We start from the raw sequence: 12,502 nt of genomic DNA on the forward strand, positions 1-12,502 counted from the left end.
CGGCGACTGTAAATGGTGCGGGCCAACTTCGGGGCACCGGCGGGAACTCGGCGAGACGCGCTAGAAGTAATTCTCAGAAATCCTGCGCCCGCCCCTTTCGAGACCTTGCTCCGGCCGGTGAGCAAAACCGGCGAGCGGGGGCGTGACCTGGGGCCCATTCCCAATCCTCTGGCCTGACCTGCCTGTGACCCCTGCAGGCCGGACCGTGACATCCGAGTGAACTCGGCAGGGCCACCTCGCCAAGTTCAGCGCGCGCCGGGTCACAAGATGAGTGGGGCCTGCGTGCTGGAAATTGCCGGGAGGGGGGGGGGTTGTTTTAATAAGTCTGCCCATCGAGACCCGCGGGGGCGTCCGGCGGGGGCGTCCGGCAGGAAAGGATTAAATGTGAGAGTGGAGATCATTAAAGAACATCTCGAATGGAGGAAGGGGTCAATAAATTATCAGCCCGATAAGAACTTTGATTAGAAAACTTGCCAAGCTTTCTTGGGTGGTGGTGGGCGGGGAGGAGGATTGGTTCACTGGAAAACAAAATATTTCCAAGATGTTTACAAAACAGCCTCCCTGTTGCGAAGGGTTGGGGGTGGAGAGTAGTTTTTTGCTGGAGGAGGGGAGTGAGGTAGACCGGAGTCTGGTGAGCTCTGGCAGCAGAAGCACCCCTCCTCCACCTTTTCCCCTCCAACCCTTTCCTACCTCCTGAGCACTCACTCCGGTCTGGGGGCGCAGGGTTTTGTACCTGCTGTTTCCTCTGCTTGGGGAGCACCTTTCCCAGGTCACCGCTGGCTGGTTCCTTCCAAAGTTGAATGTCACCTCCTCACAGAAGTCTCCCCTTCCCACCCTGCAGGGTTCAGCCCCCAGGTACGGTGTCTTACAGACCTGTCTTATTCTCTTGAGAGCACTTAGCACCAGTCTGCATTCTGGTGCTGTTTGTTTGCTAGTTTATTGTCCACCTCCTTCCTAAGCATATGTGGTCCAGGAGGGCAAGAACCAGAATGCTCCTTCCTCAGAAAATCTGGAGCTACTAAATAAGAGTTCAGGTGTTCCCTGAAATTACTGAAAAGGATATTATCAATGGGAAATTGGAGCTGCCCCTACTGGAGCTTATAGTCAGTACAGGTCCCAGAACAGGTAAACCAAGTCTCTTGGAACCACCTACACCATAGGGACTTCTGAAAACCTCCTCCCCATATTGCTCTTCTCTCCCCCAATCAGAATCAACCCCAGGCCCTGGTCCTCCTGCCCCCCCCCCTCCCTGGTGGCAGCTTCTCAGCCCGGATGTGGTCTCTGCAGCCTCAGGAGCGCCCTGAGGGCAGGCTCCAATTCTGCCACTTTTGCTGGCTCCAGTGCCTGCCGAGCCCAGGGCCTGGCGCCGGGTCTGTGGTCAGCAGTGGGTGATGAATTGCCCTGGATGGGGGTTATGGCAGTGTCAGCCGAGCTCGGAAGGGCCCGCTGAGCTCTTGAGCTACCGACCCTGCGTGCGCCTGCTGCTTCCCCCTTTCCCTCTGGCCCCGGGGATCCACCTTAAGCATAAGGTCAGGAGGGCACCAGCTTCCTTCTGGTTCACTAAGGGGTCAGCTCACGGCCTGGGCGGCAACTTCCCTGGCTCACCCATCATGTCCAGCTGACCAGTCTGAAGATGGGTGGCAGGTTGCACTGGGCTGTTGGGAATGGTGACCCTGGAAGCTCTTGGCTTTGATTTAAACCCTGGTGGAAACCTCTGTGTTGGAGCCCTTAAGCCAACCTAGGGATCACCATGAAAGGACAAAGGGCTGAGCCCTACATAGTGGCCACAGGCCCAGAGGCTGGAGCAGGGAGTAAGTGATGAGGTGGAGGACAGCACTGGCCAAGGAGTCCAGGAGCCCATTGCTAGCTCCTCAGGGGAGTCTTCTGCCTGTTTCTCCTATGCAGTGGAGTAGGTGGAGGTAGTAAACTGGAAGGGTTCTGCAGCCAACTATCACAGGGATAATTCTCAGCCCAGCTTTTGGGCTCTGCTCAGGAGGAAAGTTCTGGCATACTCTTGGGGGGGGGGGGTTCCTGGGTATCCTCCAACCCCTACCCCACACCTTCCCACCAGGGAGCAGCTGCCCAGCTAAGCCCTAGCCTCCTCACTCAACTGCTGCCAGGAAACTTTTTTCTTGGCCTTCCTGTTTTGGGTAGAAATATCCCAAACCTCTCTGATTATGTCTCAACCTCCCATGAAAATAATCCAACCTTAGAGACATCTCTCCGTGCCTATTCTCCCCTGTATATATGGGAAGATTAAACGCGTTCTTGAAGTAGGAATTTTTCTTTTACGAAGTCGCCAGCAGAATCAGTGATGTTGAGCCATTTAGAGCCCTGGAAGCGCCCAGAGTTCTGAGTTTCTGCCGAGACTGAGACCAGCAGAGTGGCCTCAGCGCACCAAGCCGAGGTCAGCTGCCTGAGGGCCTTCCGCTGGGCGCCTTCTCGGTGTGTCTTACTATGGCCCAAGGCCAGGTCGGAGATACGCTTCCTCCTAACGGTTGCAGGTCCAGCCGCGTCCGCTGGGTCTCTGGCGCCGTCCAATCCTGCCCTAGCAATCCTCCCCGCCACCCCAAGATCCAGGCAACCTCCCGGGCTTGGCGCCGGAGGGCGAGGCCCCGCAACTCCTGGTGAAGATCTGTTCCCTTCATCTCTGCCTGGAGATACTGGGAAAGGCTTAAGAGGCTAGGCTCACGACCCTTCCTTCCTCGGGGCGCAGAGCGCAGGAGGCACCTTCCCGCCGGCCTGGGCGCTTCTCCAGGGCGCCGTGGCTCCGGCCCGCGCTCCTCCTCCCTCAAAGTCTGGCAGAGAGCTGCATTCGGTGACCGTTTGTTGAACGAGCGCCGGACCCGGCACTAAGAAACCGCAGATGGGCGGCGCTGACAGCGCGCCTCCGCCACTGGCCAAGTCCTGTCCCGAAGCGCAGCGGGTCAGAGGCGTAGCCCATCTCGCGCTGCCGAAGGCGCGAGCGGGTGGAAGAAAAGCCGCAGCCCGTCCGCCGGGTGCACGATGGGCACGGTCTGCATGGCGGGGAAGGCAGGCGTGGCCAGTTCCCAGCGCGCCGTGCGCACCAGCTCCACCGCCAGCAGCTGGAGCACCGCCTGTGCCAGCTCCTGGCCGAGACAGCTGCGCGCTCCGCCGCCGAAGGGGATGTAATGGAAGCGGCCGGAGGCGCCCCGCGCATCCTCCCCCGCCGCGCCGAAGCGCTCCGGGTCGAAGCCCTCGGGCGGGCTGCGGTACACCGCGGCCGTCTCGTGCGTGTCCCGGATGCTATACATCACGCTCCAGCCCTTGGGGATCTGGTAGCCCTGCGGGGAAGTGAGGAAACCCGCCTGACTACGAGGCACTTGGAATCGGGTCCTGAACCCACCCTCCACCCCGGGGGCTGCAGGAACGCACGCCTAACCCGCAAGCTAGGAGAACGCTCTGCGTTCCAATTTCAGCTCCTTCTCTGGTGAGCTGTGTGACCTAAGGCTGGATACTCAAGCTCTCTGACCTCCAGTTTCTTAATTGATAAAATAAGAACAAAAATGCCCGTTTTGTTGTCTTGAGACTAGAATAACGGTCTGGCATATATATTAATGATCACTAAATGTGATCTATTGTTGTTTGTGTTTCAGTGTTTTGTTTTTGTCTTTTTTTCTTCTGACATTAGATCAAGAGACCTAAGTTCTAGTTTTGCACCTACCCTCCGCCTGGGCGGGAACAACACAAAGGACAGGGACCTTCATTCCTCTATGGTCAGCTCAATTATAAAGCTCTTCTTTGCACTGAACTGAAACTGACTCTCTAACACCAACACCCCCATCCATTAGTTGTACAATAATATTTAGGTCTGGCAGCCACACTTTAAGAAGATGCACATGGGAATTAAAACCAGGCATCCTTAAAATGTTGGAAGACAGCTTTCAAGATTCCTATACCCACCTTCAGGTTTTTCAACTATTCTACTTTTTGATGTGTCTTCCAACCCCCCCCCCCCCCATTATCCTGCTTCCCTAGCCTAAACAAGGAGCGCGCACTCTCTCTCACCTCTCTAGGCCTCAGTTTTCCCATCTGTAAACTGGAGGATGGCTCCCTCTCTGCTCCCCCTGGTGGACCTGTGCTCCCCTTCCTCTGTTTCCCTTAGACTGTAGAATGAAGTCTGAATTCCAAGATGCAGCATCCAAGACACTTCTAAACACCTCACTAAATCCACCCACCTTTATCTGGATGGTCCCCTTTCGGCTGCTGTGCTGTCCCCATCCTAACCCTTCACTGCTCCATGTCAAATGTCAGCCCCTAAAATGTTTCGGTGTTATGCAGCACTAACGACCACACCAGTTTGGGATGAAACTATCGGTCCTGGCCTCCTTTCTCCCCGCCACCAACTCCTCCAGGGTAGAATCCCAGTCGCTATGGTGCAGTGGACCCCTGGTATGCAATGCACCACAGATGTTCGTTCACTGTGTAAAGTAAGGCTCCGGGAAGGAGGTGCCCAGTCTCTGCCTGCAGTGACAGCCATTCAGGCAAACACCCTCAGTTTGGCAAAGGAGGGCTCCACTCTCTGACGTTGCCACTGTGTCTCACAGCCCTGGCACCACCTGACTGACGTGTCAGAGCTGGAAGGGACCAAGACCACTTCCTTCCAGAGAGTAAACTGAGATCCAGAGTGAGAAGGGAATTGCCCAAGGTCTTATAGATGGAGACAAGCCGGGGTAACAATGACCGGTCCCTTGAGCTTGTGAGGAAGTAGGGGAGTGGGGTACGGGACACGGGGGTGGGGGGGCTCTCCTTGTTCCCCACCCACACTCACTAGCTAAGGGGGGGGCGGTGCTGCGCGGAGAAAAGTATGTTTTTATTCTCAAACTCAGTTCTAGGGCGCCTGGGTGGCTCCGTCGTTAAGCGTCTGCCTTCCGCTCAGGTCACGATCCCAGAGTCCCCTGGATTGAGCCCCGCGTAGGGTTCCCTGCTCAGCGGGGAGTCTTCTTCTCCCTCTGCCCCTCACTCCGCTCGTGCTCTCTCTCCCTCCCTCAATCGAATACATAAAATCTTAAAAACAAATAAACCTCAGTTCTCATTGAATTGACTGACCCTCACCGCTGCCGAAAGCCTGTTCTTAGCCTTGTCGGCTCGCCAGCCGCCAGGCTTTGCGCCCCTCAGCTGTGTATCCGGGGGCGAATGGGGCCGAGCTCAGCCCATTTCATGGGTGGAAAGCGAAGGCTCCGAGGGGAAGAGGCGACCTCGCCGTCCTAATCGCCGCCCCCGGCCCCGCCCTCCCCGCGGCAGGTGGCGGGGGCCGGGCGGCGGGGCGGGCGCGCGCACTTACGTCGAGCTCGAAGGTGCGCAGCGCGGTGCGGTAGCCCCCGGACACCGGCGGCAGGAGGCGCAGCACCTCCTTGACCACGCAGTCGATGTAGCGCAGACGGCCCAGCGCCGCGAGGCTGAGGTCGGGCTCGCAGCCGCAGTCCGGCCGGGGCCCCGCGCCGCCCCCTGCGGCCCCCGCCGCGCAGCCGCACGCGCGCCCCAGTCCCTGCGCCGCCAGCTCCTGCCGGATCTTGGCGACGGCCGCCGGGTGCTGCAGGAGCAGCAAGACGAGGGACGTGCTGGCACTGGCCGTGGTGAGGAAGGCGGCGAAGAGGAGCTCCACAGCCGTCTCCTGCAAGACAGCCGGGGCGGCGCTGAGTCTGCGGCAGCGGGCCCCGGCCGCAAGGCCTCACGGCCTCATGGCTGCGAAGCAACGGGCCCAAATTTACCTGTGCGCGGAAGCCAGAGTGGCGGCTCCGTGCGCGGGCCCGGGGTCGATCGAATCCCAAGTCAGCCACTCGAGAAAGCCACATACGGCCACGACCAAAGCCAGGATCTTTGGAAGGGCTCCCAGACACAGCGCTAGGAGCTTACTCTGTATGCTGTTCTAAGTGCTTTACATGTATTAACTCCTTCGGTTCTCATCCCAACCCTGTGAGGCACAATTACTGCCCTCGTTTTACAGGGGTGGAAACTGAGGCTCCACGAGGCGCTGGGGGGGGGGTGGTGGTCCCAGCAGTCGGGCTCCGGAGTCCAGTGCTCCTAACCACCTGGTGGTGCCGCCTGCAACCCTTGCTGGGCGTCCTGACCGTGACCTGGGATGGGGGCGGGAGGACGAGGAAGGCACCTGCAGCAGCCGCGCCAGCCTCCAAGCAAAGGCGGCAGCATGGCCTCCTCCTCCCGCTTAGTGGAGTGGTCCAGGGAGTGATTAAACCTCTTCCCGGTCTGCACTGACCAAGAAGGACAGAGGAGGGGCCTGATGCCTTCATCCTCCAAGCACCAGCCCTCACCCTCACTGCCTCCCTCTGCCCTCCCAGCTCCTGGGGGCACCCACAGTTTGTGTTTCTATATTGATTTCTGTGATCGTAGGATGAATGTGTACCCCTCCCCTCTGGCACCTCCAGGGCAGGGGCTGTGTTTTGCTCAGGGCTATATCCTCAGTCCCAGCATAGAGCCTGGCACCAAACAGATACATCATAATGTCTCTGGAATGAATGACCTGGTCCAACTCTAACTGCCTGCCCTGGACAACATGGGAGCCCCAACGTCCTTCCTGGCTAGGCCTCATCTGCCTGGCCTGCCCCTGAGGCCCAGACCAGAACTGAAGATTCCTGACATGGAGGGTGTTGTCATCCCCTCCCCAGCCCTGTCAAGCACTCCCCTTCACAGCTGAGAACTGTTCCTATCCAGGGGCTCTCCCAGGACTCATGAGCTCATCTACTTTAACCCCCTGGATTCTTCCAGATCTCATAATCACCCAGGAGTCAGGATAAAGACTATTAGCCCCATACTCAAAGAAGAAACTAAGGCTGAGCCCTACCCTTCATGGCTCTTGGAAAGTGGGACATTAAGGCCCAGAGAAAGGCTGAGAGTTCCTTTTGGAAGGGTTGAAGTTTTCCCATTTCTAACCTTCCCCTACACCCCCAGCCTCTCCACTCCTTTTTGGGTTCTCCAGCAGGTCCTGGGGCCATTCCAAAGCAGTTCTCCTTTCTTCCACTGCCTGTGCTCTACACATAAATGGGGAGGGGCTCTAATTCTCAGGGGAGACCTCCAGTGGCAAAGAGGTTAAAGGTGTCAGGTGACAAGATGGCTCATGGAAGGACAGTGTCCATTTTGGGAAGAAGAGGGAGCTTCAAGGAGGATGTGGAGCTTGATCCTGAGCCCTTAGGGTCTGTAGGGAAAAGGAGTGGATAGGGCCTCATACACAGGGGGGACAGCAGAGGCAAAGGCATGGAGTGACAGAGAAGGGGGTGGGAGAAAGCAGAGCTGTTTGTGGCCAGAACCTGTAAGCAAGGGCCTGGGATTCATGTCTTCCACACTTCCCTCAAGTGGGGCCGAACAGGACCCTGCTGGGGGCAGGATGCAGTACCTGTATGGAGACCTGCTAGGAATGCAAAAGGCGGAAAAGTAGAACCTTCCCACCACCTACCTTCAGCTCCTGCACTGAAAGCTCCTGGCCCAGCTCCCTAGTGCTGAGGATAATCATGTCGAGGGCATCACCCGGCTCTGCAGCCTTGTCTTCACGAAGCTTTTCTGCAATAGCCTCCTCCAGGTACCGATGCAGCTGATCTCGTGCCCGGATGCCCTGATGCGTGGGGAGAAAAGGGAGGTGGGGCAGGAAGGCTGAGGGGGCTAGGCCTGTACACCTACCCCCCAGATCTTCCTGGGGCTGTCATGGCTCTGCTGAGATCCAGGTGTCAGGCTTCTCAACTTAACCCCATGTCTGGCACATAGTAGAGGCTCAGTGAATGCTCAAGAACTTATCCACTATCGCTACACATAATTCTCTCTTGATTATCACATTCCACCTTTGAGGCAAAGCAAGCAGTTACTGTCATCCTGAGAGGAGGATGCTGAGGCTCAGAGGGGTCAAGCAATTGCCCAGAGTCACACAGCTCTGAGTGCCCAGGCCTGGCACAGAGTCTAGTCAGGTGGAGTCAGCCCATTGCCCTTTCCCTGCACTAGACTCAGGCAGGGGCAGTGGGCACCAGTGTAGAGAGGAAGGCACACTTTGTTGCATCCAGAAAAGCTCTGGCTTAGAGACCACTCCCGGATGTTCTAAGCATTAGCCTCTGTAAGCTGGTAGGCAAGAGGGTGGAAGTTCAGGGAGCAAGCATAGGGAAAGCATCTGAGCACTTAAGTTTTGAGATCATAGGAAATCAGGTTCAAATCCTGCCTCTGCCCCTACTAGCTGTGTGATCTTGGGTAAGTCACTTAACCTCTCTGAGCTTCAGTTTCCTCACCAATAAAAGAACACTTTGCAGGCTGAGAGGATTAACTCAGAAAATGTATTCAAGGAGATCAGCCTCAGGCATGCCCCTTCATACATAACTATTATTTTTATTCGGGTGAGGAAAACCAAGGCATCGGTACAGTGAGAAGCCCCAGCTCACAAAGAAGAGGCAAATGCAGCCTCCTAGTTGCTCTCTGGGCCCCGCCCATCGCTCTGAAGTCTGAAGAAGAGCGGTTCTCTGATCTGGAAACTAGCAGGCCCGGAGCCACAGACGGGGAGCCGGCACCCACTCCTCTCCAACCCAGGCTAGGCGGCGCTTGTGCTCCCATCGGTTCCGCTGCCATCCGGGCTTCCCAAGCAGCTGGAGGCCAGGCCAAGGGGCAGCGCTCTGGGGTTCGAGCCTGACTGGTTGGGCGGCCGCCACCGGGACCCAAAGTCAGGAAGCCAGCTACTGGTGGGTCTGGCACGCATCCCTGGAGGCGCGGCCCAGAGACCATCTGCGCCCCCCCACCCTCCCACTCCCCCCCCCCGTCACAAAGCGAGTGAGGACAGAGGTCAGCCCCGACACCGACAGCCACACCACGCCACCTCCCCACCCTGGGCCATCCTCGGTCCCCCACGGAGGTGAGGCGTGGGGCGCGCCGAGGGAGCCTTGTTTTCGCCTGGAAGACCCGTCCACGTTGGGGATCCCCAAGACGAAGGTCTGAGGCCAGAGCGGCAGTACCTTGCGCAGGCCGCTGAAGGGAACGTCCAGGGGCAGCGAGAAGAGGTTCTCTACGAACTGCTCGAAGGTCCGGGCCAGCTCGGCGCACTGTACCTCGTCCAGCCGTAGCCCCAGTAGGATGCGCGCAGCCATGCGAAAGGTGAGTGCCTTGGCAGCCTGGTAGACAGCAACGGGCCGGCGGGCCGCGCACCAGGCGCGCACCTCGCGCCGCAGCGCCCCTTGCAGGCGGGGCACGAAGCGCTGCAGAGCCCCGCGGCTAAACACACGCGCCAGGACCTGTGGGGAGCCCGCGGGGTCAGCCCTGGCCGCGGCCCGTCCGGCTTCCCCTGCTCAGCGATTCCAGAGAAGCCAGAAGGCCAATTTCGGTACCCTTCTCCTCAGCGGCCCCGACCTAAATGGGTTGGCTTTTGTTCTCGCCATTCCCTCTAGATATCTGATGTATACAGTCCCTCCCATCCATCCAGGCTCCAGATGCCACCTCCTCCAGGAAGTCGTCCCCGGTCCCTCTCCAAGTCTGACTTTCCACCATTCTGGTATCAGAATCACACACAGGAGATTGGCGATGAAATGTCCCTTAAGTCCCAGTCCCGGCTTTATAAACCAAAGCGGGAAAAAGGTAAGGGACTGACCCAAAGCCACCGCTGTTTAGCCAGGGGTCCCTGCCAGCTTCAAAGTGTGCCCCTAAAACCTATCCCCAGCCTGGCCAACAACAGGTGCCCAGGAACCGCATGTCTGACGTCCCAACGGCCCCTTTGGTTTTAGCTCACCTTGCGCCGCTGCCGGTGTGGCTCCCCAACCGCGCCAAGCAGCGTGTGCGAGCCCAGTAGGATGTGCGCGCTCTGCGGCCACTGGCTGCGCACAAGGCGGTGCTCGCCCAGAAGGATTGTGCGCACGTTCTCGGCGCCGCTCACGCGGATCACCGGCCGGCCCAGCAGGTGCGTCTTGAACACTGTCCCGTAGCGCTCCCGGCGGGAGCTGTGGAAGCGGGAGCCCTGCGAGCGAGGCGGAGCGAGGCTGGAGCCGCTGGGCCTCGGCTGGGGGTCTGGCCCAGGCCTCCCAACCGCCCCTTGCTAACGACTCCCTGCTCCAGGCTGGCGCGTCGCTGTACAAAACCTTTTGCTCAAATGGGCCTCGCGACTACCCTACGGAAATGTAGATGCCCCTGTTCCCATTGGTGAGATGAGGAGACTGAGGCTCAGAATGGGGACGTGAGCGCCCGAGGCCTCACGGCTGAGAAGTGCCCCTGATTCCTGATTCTGTGCTTGCAGGGTATAGGGCGAATGCTTCTCCGAACCCCTCTGTTCACCCTGGCGTTGTGTCGGGTCGTGCTTTTAAGTTGCGCCGGGGAGAACTCCGGCGACATACCGTCCCTTCAAGGGAGCAGCTGAGCAAAGGCGAGGGCTGTGTATGCTCTCCGGGCCCCTGAGCGACAGGATGAGGCCGACCAGGAACCCTGGGAACACTGTGAGCGCCGAGGGTCCAGTGGGAGTCAGGGAGGAAGGGGCCGTGTTGGGGTGCGAGCTACTCACCTGAACTAGCCAGTGCAGCGTTTCGCCGAAGAAGGGCCAGCCCATGGAGCCCTTGGGCAGGGGCAGGGCGGAGGCCCGGTCCCGGCTCAGCGTCCAGCGGAGCGTCCAGAGGTGCTGGGCCAGGCTGAGCAGCAGGCCGGCGCCCAGGAGAGCGGTGCCCGCGGCCCCCAGCACCGACATGCAGCTTAGCCCCCAGGGGAACATGGCGAGCCTGCGGGGATCTGGCGGCTCGGAGCGCCGGGGGCGCGAGAGCTGAGGCGCTGGGAGCGCGCAGTGCTCACCTGTTCGGTCCGGAAAGGGCCTGGGACTTGCGGGCCAAAACCGAGATTTATGGTCTCGGAAAAAAGGACGTCGCTCTAGAAGCAGACTGGTATAGTAGAAGGCGGCTGTGACCACACGCCCTGAGGGAATGTGCCTTCCTCTAGCCCGACGGCTTCTGGGCCCAAATGCCAGTCCCTGGCCGGGGCGCCGGCTGCCTCGGGACCGCTCCCTCCCGGCATCCGCGCGCACCTCCCACCTCGTCCCCGGGTCAGCACTCCTTTGATAGAAGCGGCAAAGGCGAGCAAAGAGAGGAGCAACTCACCGGTGTTGCCAACGTGGGCTGCGATCACCGGGGCTGTAGACCCCCGCCCCACCTCCCGCTCTACTCGGCCCACCCTGGCCACATTTATATAGACATCGGCCCGCTCCCTATGGACCGATCCCGATTCCTACAACGTGACGCGCCCATGCATATTTAAAGCGCTCGGAGCGAAGTCATGATTGGAGGCGGTGGGCCGCGGCACGCTCACCCGGGGGCTAGGAGTAGGGAGTGGCAGAGCCTCGGGCGGGGCCTGCCGTTTCGCGCCAGAAGTTCCCGGCTGTGCGCCGCGGCTCCGCGGGTGGGCGAACCCCGCGCCCTGGGCTGACGCGGGCTCTCTGGCGTCCCCACCCTCGAGGCTGTAGGTGCCCTTCCCCTCTCGGCACTCCAGGGTTGAAGGGCTGGGGTTTAGGGTTTGTCCCCTTTACTCTGTTTCAGTTTCCAGGGAAATTGAGGTCTTCGATGCCTGCCTTGCATTGCAAACACCTACAAGGGACACCCGGGGTCGGGATTCCCGGACATCCCCACACCGCCCCCGTTTCTGAGCTACCACTCCAGGGCCCCTGCAAAAGACGGTAGTGTCATTGCTGCCCAAAGCTTCACTGAGACATCCTAATCCCACCAGAAGCAGTTATCTCGGGGCGCCTTTCGGGTCTCTAGGGCTGAATTCACCGTTCCTTCCCACTCTGGAGGCCACCCCATCCCACCCCAGTTGGTCTACCTGGTTGCTTCTCCGGTGTTTTGTGTCTGGTCCCCTGGGCTCTTGCGTCCCTGTCCCTACAGTGCAACCTGAGGGTTGGCGGGGAATGGCAGGAGAGCTGTATGTATTACAGAAGAAAGTGAATCTCACACCATCATAGCTACGAACCCACAGTGGTCTACTCCAAGCAGTACAAAGGCGGCGTCTCTCCGGATCCGGGGACACCTCAACCAAAGCCAGGGAGACATCCCGAGTGCCCTGCAGGGCTATGTAAGGCACACGAGGGACAGCCACATTCCAGTCTTCAAAAAAGAGCTAGCTGTTCACCGCTCCTCTTCTAACTTCCAGACTTTATTGTGCCTGAAGAATTACCATGTTTTCCATGTAGTATTTTTTATTTTATTTTATTTGTTTATTTGACAGAGAGAGAGAGACATCGAGAGAGGGAACACAAGCAGGGGCAGAGAGAGAGGGAGAAGCGGGCTTCCCGCTGAGCAGGAAGCCCGACGCCGGGCTCCCCGCTGAGCAGGAAGCCCGACGCCGGGCTCGATCCCAGGACTCTGGGATCATGACCTGAGCCGAAGGCAGACGCTTAATGACTGAGCCACCCAGGCGCCCCTCCATGTAGTATATTTTAAAATGTGAAGTACTTTAGGATTGAGATGGTGAAGAGAATAAATGCTTATTATCTGTTTTGGTGACACTCCCCATTCCAATAACTAGGGAATAAGAG

At 58.8% G+C, this 12,502-nt stretch overlaps 1 protein-coding gene across 1 annotated transcript; it reads right to left on the reverse strand.

The window, feature by feature from the left end:
* Positions 1 to 1,185: 1,185 nt before the first annotated feature.
* On the reverse strand, positions 1,186 to 12,315 carry CYP26C1 (cytochrome P450 family 26 subfamily C member 1). The gene is made up of 6 exons (XM_081823827.1): positions 10,490 to 12,315; positions 9,728 to 9,952; positions 8,961 to 9,236; positions 7,433 to 7,588; positions 5,306 to 5,635; positions 1,186 to 3,305 (listed from the first exon to the last, which is right to left on the reverse strand). The coding sequence occupies exons 1-6, from the start codon at positions 10,691 to 10,693 to the stop codon at positions 2,928 to 2,930; spliced, it is 1,569 nt and encodes a 522-aa protein (XP_081679953.1). The 5' UTR covers positions 10,694 to 12,315; the 3' UTR covers positions 1,186 to 2,927.
* Between the last annotated feature and the right edge of the window lie 187 nt (positions 12,316 to 12,502).

The sequence above is a fragment of the Leptonychotes weddellii genome, chromosome 6, assembly GCF_054177405.1.
Source record: "Leptonychotes weddellii isolate Sample4059 chromosome 6, ASM5417740v2, whole genome shotgun sequence".
In the NCBI taxonomy this organism is placed as follows: domain Eukaryota; kingdom Metazoa; phylum Chordata; class Mammalia; order Carnivora; family Phocidae; genus Leptonychotes; species Leptonychotes weddellii.

Excerpts from the sequence above, each read along its gene's own strand:
- CYP26C1 (XM_081823827.1), bottom strand. The coding sequence starts at position 10,693 with ATGTTCCCCTGGGGGCTAAGCTGCATGTCGGTGCTGGGGGCCGCGGGC. Across the intron at positions 9,953-10,489 it reads CGCTGCACTGGCTAGTTCAG|GGCTCCCGCTTCCACAGCTC; the intron begins GTGAGTAGCTCG and ends CCTCGCTCGCAG. Across the intron at positions 7,589-8,960 it reads CCTTCAGCGGCCTGCGCAAG|GGCATCCGGGCACGAGATCA; the intron begins GTACTGCCGCTC and ends CCCACGCATCAG.